The following is a 16549-nucleotide window of genomic DNA, read 5'->3' as shown; positions in this document are numbered from 1 at the left end:
TAGACTATCCTATCTGCAGTCTGTCCTGTGTCCAGCTGTTTCACAGATAATAACAGCCCAAATTCCTCATCAGCCTTAATTAAGGACTCTTGGACAAAGACATGTCTGCCTTCTTTTCCTTAGTGTCCTTCCGCAATTATTTTTGGTTTTGGTATTTTCTTATATTCAAAGAAAGACAGACCATCAAGGTCAATTATCTAGCTTGACGGCCTCCAAAACATAGGTTGCATTTTCCCCAGATATCCTGCAAGAAACACAATAACTTCTGGTAGGTTTACAAAATGGTAGCAAGAGACGGATGGCACAATGTCTGGTGTTCCAAACAGCCACACTATTTCAATATCTCACTATGACCTCTCCTTTACTGTACAAGAATGCAACAGTTCCCCATTTTGCCTCTTTTAAGAGAATTTTCCAAAAGATTATTTTACCTTGACACAAATATTTCAGATCCCCACATCTCCTAGCAAGTCATTAATTCACCTTACTGTTTACCATTGCACACTGTAGACCCAGTACTTTCATGCTGGATCTACACTGTTTGTGCAGTCCACAAAGCCAATTACATGTCTGAGGAGTTCAAATTCTTCTAGATGAAAGCAATGAACATTAAGCAGGAAGAGGAAAAAACTGAATTGTGAGATGATAGAATGGTGAGATTTGTCACTTTTGAAACATGAGAAGTGTCCATATTAGGACATATTAGGATATTTCCATATTAGCTGACGGGGTATAAAAGGAGCTTTTCTGCCCATCTCTGTGATGATAAGAGACATTCTCAAGAGATGGAGCCCAAGACTCCATATAGACTTAATACTGTTACTTTTTCAAGAGACTTAAATCAACAGCACTTTAAAGCCCAAATGTTACATGTTACCCTTGGAAATGCCACACACTAACATGCTGCAGGCTTTAAAGTTAAGAGTACTAATTTCACAAAACTAGATCTCAAGAGAATATGACTGATACTCATGGTTTTAGGATCTCATTGCATTCAGGCTATTTGTATAGCATGTTTCAGTGCTGAAACAGTAAAAAATATGATGCTAAAAAATAAAGTTGCAATTATTGGCTCTTAACACTATGCAGAGATTAATTATTTAAGATTTAACGAACAAACCCAAAGCAGTTATGTCTCACAATGAACTGAAATCTCCTAATTTGAGTCCTTCCCACTAGGTGGCAGACTGCACACGCGACACCCCCAAAAGCGCACACCAGCTGCCACCAATAGGGCAATTCGGCAGCTCCCCGACCTCTTTCCCCTTATATGGATCACAGTAATGAACACACTTCGTGTGTTTTTCTGGAATCTGGGAGGAACTACCAAAAATCAAACATTGTACAATAAAATAAACGCATATATATTATATGAATATCATGTAAAAGTCATAAATGGAATTCACAAAATACAACCAGTTAACAGACCGGTTGTCTGTGACCTACAGCCTGTGATCCTAAGATTGCAAGTGCCATCTGTCTTTACTCCACGTCTGCACACAGGCATAACATTTGGACTGAAAAATACTTTTATAAGACCACTTAAGCATTATTCTTCTTGGTATTCCAGATGGAAAGGAATCACTGGTCTCCTAGAGACACTCCTTACCTGAGGTGTAAGCTCAACTTCAAGCTCACCAGTTAAATACTGGCGTTCAAATTCAGCATTCTCTCCAACATACGAGGACACCATGCGTTTTATTTGCTTAGTCTGAAGCAGAAGACCAAGTCCAAAATTGTCAACACTGTGTAGAGAAAGTCAGACAATACTCAGTATTGGCAGACAGGCACATTCACATTTACAGTGCTGGTTTGTATATAAGGTAGGATAATAATTACTGTTACTGTAACAAACAGACTCTGCAAAAAAAGCTATTTCAATTTGAAAAAAAACATGAGGTTAAAACATAAAAATGGAAAACAGAGATAATATTACAAAGGCATGTTTCTTTCACATTTCCAACACATTATGCAGGATATTGGCAGACTAGTACATGTTATGTGAAGCTCCTCTGCATTTATGTTGGTTTCTGCAACATGTAAGTCAAGAAAGACCACCTACTACCACTACAAGAAAGATGTCATGATCCAGAAGCATCTCACAGAAATTGATGTTTATTTGCCACTAGTTGTTTCAATTCAGTATTACTTAGTTGTCCACACAATAGCTTGAGATTTCAGGATAGGAAATCTTGAAAAATATTAAAAGAATCCTTTAAGAAACCAAACCCAGTATCCAGCACACTGTAATTATGTGAACACTATGAATTACGGGTAAGTATATCCCTTAACTCTGGCTTTATAAGCTATGGTGACGGGGAAAAAAAGAATGTAAAGGAGACATGTATAAGTACTGTAATACAAACCTATACTGCTCATACAAAAAAAATATTATCTTACTCAAACAAAAAAAACAGCAACAAAACCCAACAACTTAGAAATCGAGTTATGATGCTGAGTGAACTGAGATGTATTTGTTCTGCACAATAAATCCGTGTAGATCAGAGGAAAGAACCTACCAAGCCAAACCTCACCAAATGTACATTAACACTCCGTCACTTCAGGATCCATGTCAGACATCCCAGCTGCGACCTCCTGGAATCCTTCCAAATAGCCAGATTCAAGAAGTTTGCCATTATCCTATACAGTGTTCACTTTCAAATGTAGAAGTGGTAACGATGAACGCACTTGTACAACAGTCACCACAGCTGCATGGACAGGCTCCTCAGCTGCGTGCATCATGAGGACTATTTTAAGGCTAGCGCTGTTCTAACGAAGAAAGCCCACTTCTATGCATAGTCAGGCGTTTTGGAAACTGCAAGATGCGAAGTGAAACAAGCTTCTCTGACCTGGTTCTCTCAATCTATTCTATGTTCTCTAGATTTAAAGAACTTGACTTAGTATAATAGCATCCTCCACTCCCCTACTCTGAGCCATTAAAAATCTTAACTCCGATGCAGCATTGCAGTGCCAAAGCCTTGAGAATTAAATGTGCGCTGCCTGGAAGCAACCTGCATTTCTGGCTGCCCATAAGAAAAAATTCCAGCAGTTAGAAAAACTGAAAGAGCCAGGAATACAGTAAAAAGAGGAGTCTTGTGGGCGAAGACAGGGATTAAAAACAAGACTAAAAATGCAAATGCTAGAATTTCCTGTAGAGGGTCACTCAAAGCACGACAATCCCTCTCACAAGAAAACCACCAAACCCTGACCTCTTATAATGAAAGGTATTAAGCAAATATAACAGGCCAGACAATATCTGATGGCAGTTTAATGGGCTTGTATAACTAGAGTAGTGTGCAGCAAAAGTACAGATGTTAAACAAAACTGTGCAGGGCTTTGTAGTGCAAGAACCAGCAGGGCCAGCTTGAACTGCTTACAAACCAGTTTGTCACTTCTGCATATCATTCAGGTGGTTAACACAGGTCTTACTATTGCAAAACTTGGAAGCGATCAAACAGAAACAGGCAGACACGAGATCTCTGCAGGCAGACACAAAATTCACATGAGAAAGGGGTAGCAAAAGAGAGTCAACAGCAGACTTGTAACGGTTAAAGAAATTTCTGCCTCATTTCACTAAGATTTATAATCCTTCCTCCTACAGTCTCAGAAGCTGGGCTGGTGCACATTGTCCTTCAAAGGGTTTTGCATATGATCCTGCAGGATCGCACGCAGAATCCCAAACAGATACACTTGATTCCCTCATCTACAGGATCATCTCCCTTGCTACAGGAAGGTTATCTTCTGTCAAACAAAAGTTTGTACTTACAATGTTCCCTACAGAAATTAAATAGAAAACCACACAAAATTCTTCTGTCACACTCATCCTAAGTTGTTCCTCACTTCTTAAGTCACTCTTTCTCCTCACCTCAAAGGCAGTCATTTTATTCAAAAATAAAATTGCAGTGAGGATTAGCCACTGAGCACACAGGTCATACAACCTTATTTCCCTAGCATAATGACAAGAGAAATTTTACCTTCAGAAAGGCATGCACCAAGAGGCTCTGCCTGCCTGGTAACACAAAACCTCACCAAGACCACCAGTAACTGGTTATGAAATATTAACATGAATATCTGAATTTTGGAGAACTAGAACAAGTTGGCCAAAGAGGAGCTACATGATGCCCTACTCGACCTTTCTCCACTCACAATTTGGGGATTGGAAGCACAGGAGGCTAACTACCTCACCCCTGAAGACTACGGATTGAGAATGCATTTAGTAAGAATCCTGGGGCAAGGCACCACTTCAGGGAGAAACTAGAGTTTCCTGCAACTTGCTATTGCTGCAATGTCATGGCTTAGGCTGGGCTGGCTGCTAAGCAAATGATAAATGTTTTCTATTATCCCCTCTCCCTTGGAGAGAGACTTATGAGTTGGAAAAAAAAAAACAACCACCACACAAACCTAAAACAGATGGGATGGAACATCCCATTGGTCAATTTTGGGTCACCTGTCCTGTCTGCTCCTTCCCACAGATGCAACCGTTCTAGGCTCTTCCTTTTTTGACCCTTCAACTTGGTATGTAAAAAAACTAGCTGACCTTGGTTGTTATAGGAGTAACCATGATCACAAGCCTCTCTGCATACCATTCCTTAGTATTAACTATAAACCTCAGACATTACCACTGCCAGAGGTAGACACTAGCTGAAAAAACATACTGTTAATTTCAGAGAGTGCAGTCAGTTAGAAGAGACTTAACTGAAAAGTAAAAGTACTGAAAAGAAAAAATTAGTTTTGTTCTTTCTCAAACCACGACAAGCAAAAAAGCATATTTATGGTTGGTCCTACTCCTGGAAAATGCTGTATGCAAAGACATTAGTCAGCTTCTGGAGATACATGAGCAGTCTCTCTAGGCATTCGACAGGTCCAAGTATTACACAACTATGCCTGAAACTTGATAACAGATGGACCCGTCCCAGAGCTAGAAATTTTCCTGGCAAGAGGCTAGGAGTGTGAGAGGAAAACAATTTCCTCTGTCATTCACCACTTAAAAGACGCTTCATCTCGTCTGTTTTATTTTGTAACATCAGCTTTTCAGTCCTCAAAAGCATCTGCTCCAGGCTACATGAATTACATCTTACCAATATGTCCACACTTCCTAGAGAAGCCCACCTATGCTGCCCCCAACTAAAAGGGATGCATCGATCTACCTGTTCAGCATCTCTTAGTAACACAGCCTTAAGCTTTCAGGCTCACAGGGGTGCCTAACTACTGCATGATATTTCACCAGCATGAAAGAAGGTATGTGGCTGAAGACACCACCCAAGTTCTCAGTGAGGCACATTCAGAGGTCCACAAAAATAATCCCGAACCTGGCAGCACCAGAAAGTGATCCTTTTTAACCTTTGTGCAGGAAATGAGTAGATGCCTACTGACGCTTACTGAAGATGGCACTTCACAGAAAACACTGAACAAAAGTGAAGGCAGACTAAGGGTAAAAAAAGACAAAAAGGGTACAAAAAAAAAAAAAAGTGGACAATCACTCATGTAACAGTTCTTGAAGACTAGTCTTCCCCAGTCATGTAGCTGGCTCTTAACAGTAAGACTATGACCCACAATAATCCCCCATGCATTACACTGGAAGATCACTACGGAGACAGCTCAGATGATATTCTGTTTCGGTGCAACAGCAGGGTACACAGAATGAGGGCAAGATGAGGAATGGGAGTTAACTAACAGGGAGAGGAAAACAGATTCAGCTCCTAGGAAGGTGAAAATCGACAGAGGCATGTGTGTGCATTTGGCTTATCAATTCTTGAGACACTGTTTGCAGCCACTTTTTTTTCTTTCCTTTTTCCTAGGACATTTTCCTATCTGTCCTAATGGGAAATGCTTAATAGAAAGCAGAAAAGACACACAGAAGCTCTCTGAGGGCAGGTGACTGAGAAAAGAGGAGGAACAGAGAAGTATGGGTGCTGCCATACGCTGAAACAGTCCTGGTCAGGAGAAGGAAGAGTTCGGACAAAAAACAGGGCTGTGGGTCACAACTCCCAGAAACTACAAAAATTGTCTCACCACCTTTTCAGCCCATGGCAAAGAACAAAAGAAACAGTGCACTGAATCTCTCTCAGCTCAGCAGCCAGGGACTTCCTCCACTTTCAGGGCAGAAAGAATTAAACAAGGGAGTCCATGGCTGCCAGGGATGATGAAGCCCGGTGTGCAAATTGGCACAACTGAGCCCTAAGCTACCTCTGCTCCCTCTCTGCAGTGTTTGCACTGGACTCTTCTCCCTCCACTAATAAAGCCTCCTTAGGGAAACCCCATCCTCTCCGCTCTGATAACTTCATCTCAGCTCCAGCCTCACAGCAAAACGGCAGCATTCTCCCTCCAAATGCTCCACTTCTGCAGGAATGATAGATGCAGACATATATGCCATATCCATCCAAAAACTGCAACAACAGGTAATATTTGAGAAGGACAAGCACTGTACATTGCATGGTTATATCAGCAGCAAGGTGTCCTCTTTCCACATTCCTTTCTGTTATGAAATGGCATATTGTGTTTTTATTACAACAAATAAAAAATTTTATTCAGAACTTTAAAAATTACAAGTTTTTCCTTCACAGTGAAGTTCTATGGTATAGAAAATCCAATAAATACTTTAATTTCATCATGACTGCATCATACTTCAAAAGTCTTCTGGCTGAAAGCCAGGTTTAACTTTTATTGTCACTTTTCTAAAACCAAGTTAACACAGTACTCGATCACACGGAGTTCTACACCTATTTTGTCTTCCTTGATTGTAATCACAACCAGAAAGTCATCTGCAGCTGATTTCTCAATAGTTCCATGTAGTGCAAAGTTTAGTACAATTCGCCCTGCCAAAATCCTAAATAACCTCTACACTAAAATTAGCAAGATGACCTCGTCAGATTTCCAGGGATTTGCAGTTCAGACAGAGTCACCAACTTAACAGCTGTAATAAAGCATCTGATTAGATTCTTTATAAGGAATAGAGATGATTATAAATGGTAAAGTGTTTCAAGTAACCAACACTGAAAATATCTTACACACCTTGCTTCATTATTTTGACAACTTGCCATGTGCAGGATTCTACCTAACTCCACTCTTACCTCCCCACCAAGAGAGATAAGAGTCATTGGTGACCTTATATTTCACTTCTGAAAGTACATTTAATTTGGGATGTTTAAATAATTTTCTATGCATATACAGAAATGACACAAAATGTAAGATACTGAGCATCACCCTGATCATATCTTTATGTACATACAAGCTTCCTTTCCAGTATCTCATAGAATTTTTCAGTTGCATTTCAGTTCTGAGTCAAGGGATTGTTAAATTTATGACACCTTATATTATGTGAAAAAAATTCTCAGCTTTCTGTGAATTTGGAATGCAACTTCCACCTCACAGTATTTTTAGTATATATATATATTACTTATATGTATATATAACATACATATATATGACAGTAAAAATAAGGATGGAATTAAGCTATAGGAGTTACATATGCAAGAACAAACAGGGAGTCTGTGGCACAGATGTCAGACACATTTTGTTTTTAACATACAACTCAAAACACACAATTCAAAGCAATGACTGAAAAATGAGATAATCTTAAACCGTAACATACATGACATTTATTAATCCTGCCTTAAATTCAAAATATTTAATTCCCAAGAACATAAAAATAACTATTGTGCTTCAGAATACGAGGTGCTGTAAGCTTACCATTGCATCTGATGCCACAGAACAGTGCCTTATCTGGAGATTTGGCAACTGCAAATAGCCCATTAGGAAACACAGGTATTATGTTCAAGAGAACTAAATAACAATCCACTTGGGCATCACGACCAAGGGTTCAAATGTTTATCTCAAAGCTGTTTTCTCCTTACTAATGCATAATGTTGTTAGCACAAACAGAACTTCTTAAAACAGAGCACAGAGACCAAATGTTCAAAATCCTGGTAATGCCTTTTCAGCAGACAGTCTGAATCCATGATAATCTGACAGCATGCTGTCAATCTCCTTTTAGATGATCACCCAGGTGATTAGTAATTAAGATATTAACTGTGTCTTCTCTATTTTTACTGCAAGTAAAAATTCAAAAAGGCGGCACATTTAAGTCTTAAAAGCAGACAGAGCCCAGAGGGAAGTAGCTCATTTGATGCAACAGTCAGACCACATGTGCAGCTACTACAAGTAATGGACTTCATTTTTACCAAGTACAGATTCAACCTATTGAGGTGGTAGAGACATAACAAAAGTGTTGATTTCAGAATGTGACTATACCCAAAATTAGTTATCTATTTCACTAAGCAAAATTAATTAAAAATAATCATTTGGTGCCAACTTGTTAAACTTTTCATTTTAAATATTAGGCTGTGTTGACAAGAACACAGTTTTTCTTGCAACACAGAATCTGAAGAAATAAGTCTGATAACCTGCATTTGGAAAGTCTTAGCACAAGCTGACCTGAAACATCCAAGTCCACTCTAGCTTGAAATTAGTATGCAACAAGATACCACGAAGTCACGAGTGAAAAACAGCTACAGGCAAGAAGGTACTGTATACTATTCACAACCATGTCAGGAATTTACTGAATCAAGTTTTAAAATAAGGACTTAGTGGTGTGTGTGGAGTGAACCAAATTTAAACAATAATGGAGCAAAAACTTAATAAAATGGATTTTAGTAGCTTACTGAGACAGAATCCTCTACATTTAAAGGGCTTGTAATAACACAGTGTCAAGAACTACCTAAAATACGAACAACATAGGCAAAACAAGTTATAAGGGAAGGTGTGAGAGTTTGTATTTTAGAAGCACATCCACCCATCATAGTATCTCTCACTATCTCCCTGGCTCACAAGCTCATTTCCCCTGCAGCAAGTTGAGCAAATACCAGAGATACTGGATATTTGAACTGCTTCCCTCTCAAACGCGTTGCCTTGTTTGGCTTGGCAAAAGAGTAACTACCCTTAAAGGTGCCGTTTCACTAGCTAGCACACAGCACAGGCACTAGCAGGGTGCACAGCAACGGACAGCAACTTCAGCAGTACAGTATTTATAACCAGGGTGCCTGAAGAGCACCCCATACGCTACCGTGCAACCTGTCCTTGGCAAGCCTTTCACGGGCCAAAACAAGGACTTTACCTGCCAGCAACTACGTGACTTGAACAAGGATTTGCAGGAGGAACCTCCCCCTGCAGCACAGAGAACAGCAGGGTGTGAACTTGTGAACAGCCTACTCTTTTAAGATTGTTTCCAGACGCTGCCAAGCATTTCTGGGCTTTGCTAAACCTCCTTTTCAGCTGAAAGAGAGTTGGTAAGAGTGCTTCTGGACTTCCTAATTACTGCTTTGTCCTAGATGCAAGTGAAGTGCTGCCTCTGTTGCTGCTATTTTAGTTATAAAGGGATAGCTCTGCAACACATTTTGTGGTTCACGCATATTGAAGGACCTGTGACTTAATCCATGGAGCTGCGCTGTTCTCCAGAACGGGCTGCCTGTCTATGTACTTGGCTCCTTCCCTGCTCCAATTACGAGTTGCCTGTTAGCCCCACTGCGGGATAAGAAAACCTAACCACACCAATTACCTCCTGTTTGCTGGCAGAGCTGGAGAAGAGAAAGCAGTCAGGAAGATGAAACGCAGAACGTCATCATCAGCTGCAGCACAACAGAGCCAGAGCAAAACACACTGAATCCTGAGGCATCTTGGAAAGTGAGAAATTACCCATCCCACAAAATACCTGAGACTACAGGAAAAATTCAGCCTTTGAATAGTACTGCTGAGGGGTGTATGATTGCTGTGCTACTTCAGTTTTCAAATCCATTTGTTAGTATTGCAATACTCAATAATATCGCTATAGTTTTGACAAGAAGTTGTTTAAATGGTATCAATCACTGTGATGAGGATTCTCACTTTACTAATGATGATATCTGTGCTTTAGCCTGGTTCCCAAATTCTACCAAACTATAGCAGGCTAAGTTCCATATAATAGTACTATAATAAATAAAAACAACAGATAAGATTACATTTTATTAATAATTTAATTTTGAAATAAATTGTACTGTTCAACATGAGAGCAAAACCAGGATTTTTACAAACTAGACTTTATGAAAAACCTACATGTTCTCGGCCATTTTCAAATCATTACACTGTTCTGTGACGAGCTTACCAGACTCCCATGAGTGTTCATGGAAAACTAGCTTCAAGAAAAAAAGAATTAAATTTTGCTTTCCCACCAGCAACCAGATGTTTTTCAGTTATCACTCAAGCCTCAAAATCCAAGGAATTTTCAGGAAAGTTAGAATTAATTTAGCTGAAAAAAATGCTATCGTTTATCACCAACAACCATATGCAGAAAACAGCACAAAGCATCACCTTCTCTATTCTATTCCCCAATGTTTCTCTTCTCACTTTTCCTCACCTCCCTCCCAGGAGCTTCTGTATAATCTCTTCATCTGCATAGATGTGGGTCATTCAGAAGTAAGAGTATGAACAAAGTGCATGATCTCTACTCTAAGTGATTAATCTTTCCATTTAGAATTATATCTGTCTCTTTCTGTCCCCTTTTTATCATCCAGTGGAAGCTGTTTCCCACAAGAGTCTAAGGAGCTTGAATGTGACTACGTATGTGCCAAATACCAATACAAATTTTATCTGTTACACAGTGAATGTGCAATGGCAAGCATGAGGCACTGGAAAAAATGAAGATCAACATATTGTGAACTTTGGCCTCAGAAGTTTGGGAGAGACAGAGATATAAATTAAATCTGTAGTTTTTGAATGGTATTCTGGTTTTAACTTATGTTAAATACAGTTGGGTTAAAAACAAAACAGATTGGGATACAAATCTATGGACAAAGCATATGGTAGACGTAATGATGCAGCTGAAAATAGCACAAAGCATTATTAGATAAATCCCACCTAATTCACTTCTTTGGCAAGGCTGAAGGAATTGAAGGAGCAAGGTTTGACATCTATTTCCATTTGTATGAAGAACAAAGTTCTTTATAACTAAACAACCCTTCTGGCTCACATAAACTTGTCTTTCTTTTATTCTAACATAGGTACAGAAGAAAACAGTCTCCCAGTGATTTTTTTTTCCCCCTTAAAGGCTCTAGTTCTGAAATTGGATAAAGGCTGAGCTTCTACAGAACAGATGGGAGACATCAAACCCAAGGAAAGGGCTCAGAACTGCGAGCATTAATGACGTTCCATGAAAACAATACGAAATTATTATTATTATTTCACCACAAATACAGCATTCAAAAGTAAAGTTCACAAAAAATATACCATTTGCTGAAAGCAAGCAACATTATAAAAGATTTAAAAAAACACAAACACATAAAAAACCCAAACAAAAAACAAACTGAAAGAACGCTCACAAACTAAACTTCTTACCAACTGGGGTGTGTAACCCCAGTACATCTAGCTGCGAGAAGACTCTTACTTCACAAGACAAGAGAGTTTAGGATGGATTCCTTAATCAAAGATAATTTGCTAAAGAAAGTACAATGCCTCTAGGAGACACCAGTCTTCCAATATTCTTTAAATCTACAGTGAACTAAATTACACTGGTATTGTTAAGTTGCAGAAGGTGATATTTAATAAGATAAACCACCAAACCAAGGTTAGGGACACCTGCAGATGCTAGTCATTCAACAAAACTGCAAGGAACAGAATATCAGTTTTATTAACCAGGCTGATTTCAAATACAATTTCAAATATTCTGAATATCCATATTTTTATTTAATTTCATTTCTATTTTATCAATGCACTTCAACAGAAGTGGCTGTAGTTCTCAGTTCTCTATATGAATCTATATGATTGTTAGGTATTGTGTAGTCTACTAGAATGAATAGCTTGTGTAAAAATTAGCACTAATGAGAAATTATATGTAAAAGAATTATTCTGTCAACTTCACAAGAATTTCTTAAAGGGCAACCATTTAAAAAAACAAATCAAAAATGCCAAGACCCATTCATTCTTTCATCATAAATTCCACTTTTGTTGTGTTGTTTGGGGATTTTTTTAAGTAACAGAATTGCAATAAGAAGGTCAGAAAGCACCAAAATATAGTTAAAAAGATATTCCTATTTATAACTTCACACACACACAAAAATCACCAATACTACTTTAAAGCATCTAAAATCAGAATCTTCAGTTACTGTCAACCAGATAGGTGTATATAAATATACGTAATTGCAACTGTCTACAATAGTGACAACGCTCCCTGACAAAGCTGAGTATACATACACTACTGTACTTTCTGGGCTTATTCCAAAAATAACACTTTCAAACAAAGCTGTGTGGTTAATATGAAAATTCTTATGATGAAAAAATACTTTTTAATGCATATCAACCTTTTCACACGAACAGAATAATTAGTCTGTACTTATTAAACCACAGACATATGAATACCTACCCTGCATTATTACTGACTGCTGTTATTCCCTTTACTCCAGTCTTCAGTAAACCTCCAATGAGGTTTTCAGGAATCCCACACAATCCGAAACCTACGTAAAATGAAAGAAAATTGAATATTTAACAAGTATTTGAAACAACACAGATTACTAAGAAGTCTGAGAACGTGCCCTGTTTAATTAAAAATCTTTTCCCAGCAGAACAAGTTCCCTAGTTGACTAAATAAACCAACACTTCTGGGAAGAGCTGCACTCTAGTACTGGAATCTCCCAGTCACTAGATGCTTCCTAGTTCAGATAAAAGCCATTCAGTCATGAACAGTTCTGCTCACACACAAGTGGCCTTTGGAGAACCTGGCTCTCCTGATATGTCTCCTAACCACTGTACTCACCACCTTCTCTTTCTACCCAACTAACCTCTGGTTCTTTGCTGCACATAACAGTGTCAAACAGGAGGAGCAAGGAGCTCTCCCATACAACTTAGCCTATAATTAGGTGATAAAAATCTGGGAATCATAACACTCTTGGGAAGATGTATAACTGTAAAGCAGAGTAACCCAGATCTCCACCCAGGCCAAATTGCCTGACACTCCTACATATTATGCAAGAACCCAGCACGCTTAAAATGAAATGCCATGCCACATTTGAGGTCCCTAAGTCTTAGGCCAGGCTCTAACACTACAGCTACCACCATTTCCTTCCCAAGCACTTAGCCTCCTATCTTCCTTTGTTACAACAAGAGCAAAAAAAATACAACACTTATTCCTGGAAGAAATTTTGCCTCATTACCCATTTCCAGTGAGATTTCCCATGTTTTACATTATACTCATTACTTCTTAAATACTAAAAATCACTTATAACCTACTAAATAGAAAGACGGATTTTCTTTCAGTGGATTGAACAGCATGAAATTGTGGGTATCATCAGAATATCCAAAAGCTCGAGTCACAGTGAAAGTCAGTATAACATAACTTCTTGACTGTTTTGGAAATGCTACATGTAGCCATTTAGCATTACAAAGATAAGTGTTATCACCAGTTCCTACAGCTAGGAACAGGTCAGGCGATTTGTTCAAGGTCAGGGAGACCCAGGAACTAGGCAGATACAGAATATAGAGAATGCTACCATAAAAATAATCAAACCAGATTTTATTTCTTCACCATCCAAAATAATAAAGCAAGCTTGTAAAAGCTCAAGTTGATTTTCTGCATTCAACCCGGCACAAGTAAAGTCTAACACTTTGCTAGTGTGCTGTCTCCCTCTCCCGAGGACACAAACTGGGATTTTCTCACTGAAAAGACTCTGCCCCTCATTAGCAGAGTAGGAATTCACTCATTTAAAATATCCCTACAAACACATGGATTCTCAAACTAGTTAATATTAAAAGAAAGATGGTAAAAGGGTAAAAGGTATCTCATTAATAGAATGTGTGATTGCACCCATAAAGAATCTAAATATTTACCACCAACAAGTATGGTTGCCCCATTGGGTATATCTTTTACAGCTTCAACAGGATCAGTGTAAAATTTGGTGTTGCGATGACAGCTGGTAGAAAAATAGCATCCACAAATCTGGAACAACATTAGAAGAAACACATTAATCAATAAAGCATTATATATGGTTTATAATGATGACCATTGCTCTGGCTAGACAAGGGGGAAAATATGTAAAGTTAAGATATTGCTACTGTAGACACTAAACACTGGGGGGTGGGGAGGAGAGAAAGGTTCACATCTCCAAAACAAGGACTCTATTGTCTCTCTATCTCCCATATCACCCATATTTTATGACATTCATATATCTCACCCTCAGTAAGTTCGCAGATGACACCAAGCTGGGTGGCAGTGTTGATCTGCTGGAGGGTAGAGAGGCTCTGCAGAGGGATCTGGACAGGCTGGATCGATGGGCTGAGACCAACAGGATGAGTTTCAATAAGGCCAAGTGCCGGGTCCTGCACTTGGGTCACAACAACCCCATGCAGCGCTACAGGCTGGGGGCAGAGTGGCTGGAGAGCTGCCTGGCAGAAAAGGACCTGGGGGTGTTGGTCGACAGCAGGCTGAACATGAGCCAGCAGTGTGCCCAGGTGGCCAAGAAGGCCAATGGTATCCTGGCCTGTATCAGGAACAGTGTGGTGAGTAGGGCCCGAGAGGTGATCGTCCCCCTGTACTCGGCACTGGTGAGACCTCACCTCGAGTACTGTGTCCAGTTTTGGGCTCCCTATCATAAAAAAGACATTGAGGTGCTGGAGCGGGTCCAGAGAAGGGCGACAAAGATGGTGAGGGGTCTGGAGCACAAGTCTTATGAGGAGAGGCTGAGGGAGCTGGGGTTGTTCAGCCTGGAGAAGAGGAGGCTGAGGGGAGACCTTATTGCTCTCTACAACTACCTGAAAGGAGGGTGTAGAGAGGTGGGGGGGGTCGGTCTCTTCTCCCAAGTCACAGGGAGAGGTTCAGGCTGGATATTAGGAAAAATTTTTTCACCGAAAGGGTTATCAGACATTCTCCCACCTTTCTAATGCAGCCTTAGAGCCCTTTGTGCTGTTGAAGAACAGCCGATGGTCAGGGAGGATTCTAACAAAGTGATGAAACTGGGAGGTCTAGAGGGAAATCAATACAAATCCCACCCCCAAAACCAGACTTCACAGTGCAAAGCCATAACCGTCATAACTCATCTACTATACTCTTAGGTCACAGTTACCGTTTCTTTTTCATCTTCAAGTACTTCCCACTAATACTACCATGGATTAACACTAATCTGGTACTGTCAAGGCAACAAGAGTAATTGCTATTTAAGTCATTACATTGACAAGAGTCTCCATAAATTGAGAGTATTTGGAAGTTAAAATACTAACTACTGATTTCTCCACTTCTAATTTGACAGTAGAAATGCAATATTTTAAACTGGGAAAGAAGGAGAAGAATAAGTAAATAAACAATAAACACGCTAATCTACACACATTTTAAAGACAATAGCTTAATTCTTCCCTAAAGAGTTGCCTTAAGATCTAGTTTCAACCATGGCAATAATTTTTGGCTCAGTTTCAAGATTGCACAAACTGCCTTCTTTATAAAACTAATGCTGCAAGAGTTCATACTGAACATTAAGAAAACCTTTCTGAATGGAGGCTTATCTCCCTCCCAACAGAAACACTGATGTTCCTCTGTTTTGATGGGCTAAGAAAAAAAAAAAAAAGAAAATCGGCACATGGGTCATAAGGAACAGTGCCAAGTGAGAAAAAGACCCTTCCCTATGCTCAATTATACCATGACTATTTCTTTCAGAAACATTTTTTCATAATGGCAGTAAGATTGCAGAAAAGTGTCTCTTCTGGTCGCATTCGGTAGGCACACGACAAACTGAGTACGAAGTGCTGGCAGCCTCAGCAGCCCCAGCACAACAGGGCTGCAAAGCAGGCATGAGGGCCAGGGCTGGAGGGAGGCCAGGCCACTGCCATGCCCCTGTACCCACACGTAGGAAAATATTTTAAAGAGACCACATGGCACCTTTTCTTTAATCTTCCCAGCCTGTAAGAGTGGGGAACAACAGGAGCAGCATGTGTTACATATGCATGCACTCACTGCCAGGCTGGATGTCTCCAAAGAGAGTATCTGCCCTTCTATACCAAACACCTTCTTTTCACTCCCTTTCCCACCCACTCCGCTGTTTGAGAGCAACGGGCTTTCAGGAAACCAAGGTGCCAGGGATGACCCACGCTCCCCTGCACACCGGGGCAGCGAGCTGGGACCTCAAGAGCTGGCTGCAAGTTCTGGCAGCCCAGGTGCAACATAAAAGCAACATGGGGACAGATGAGCTCCAAAAACGATCAACCAAAACGAACTAAATTTTACAGAAGAACAAAATATAGCTTAGCAAAACGAAGACTGAAAGAGTGATGATAATCTGCACGTAAAGACATCACACAAAGAGTGAACACAGGCAGGAGAAGGAGAGTAGACGAGCTGTTTCAACTAAAATAAGAAAAGCCACAGAAACAAATTCTGGCTGAAGAGACACAAAAAAAAACAACCCCGAAGGTGGCCACGCGTTACACGTGGGCTGGAAACCATTAGGTGGGTGAGGTTTGGCAGCAGCTCCCCCCAGGGAGAGCGGGGGGCGCAGGGCCCAGCTCCGCACCCCTACGAACGGCAGCGGATGGGGGGGAAGGG

At 40.0% G+C, this 16549-nt stretch overlaps 1 protein-coding gene across 3 annotated transcripts in view; it reads right to left on the bottom strand.

Annotated features, from left to right (window-relative positions):
* The window catches only part of OXCT1 (3-oxoacid CoA-transferase 1), an 80140-nt gene extending 66170 nt beyond the window's left edge, over positions 1-13970 (bottom strand). For all 3 annotated transcript variants that reach the window (XM_014964931.1, XM_014964933.1, XM_014964932.1), the window contains exons 1-3: positions 13849-13970; positions 12389-12479; positions 1610-1745 (exon numbers count right to left, since the gene is read on the bottom strand). In XM_014964931.1, the coding sequence (XP_014820417.1) occupies positions 1610-1745; positions 12389-12479; positions 13849-13969 (348 nt within the window). In that variant the 5' untranslated portion in view covers position 13970. The remainder of the gene's footprint in view (positions 1-1609; positions 1746-12388; positions 12480-13848) is intronic.
* Positions 13971-16549: the final 2579 nt, after the last annotated feature.

Source organism: Calidris pugnax, unplaced genomic scaffold (assembly GCF_001431845.1).
Source record: "Calidris pugnax isolate Ruff unplaced genomic scaffold, ASM143184v1 scaffold273, whole genome shotgun sequence".
In the NCBI taxonomy this organism is placed as follows: domain Eukaryota; kingdom Metazoa; phylum Chordata; class Aves; order Charadriiformes; family Scolopacidae; genus Calidris; species Calidris pugnax.
The sequence above is the reverse complement of the archived record's forward strand: the minus strand, read 5'-3'. Positions and strand labels throughout refer to the sequence as shown.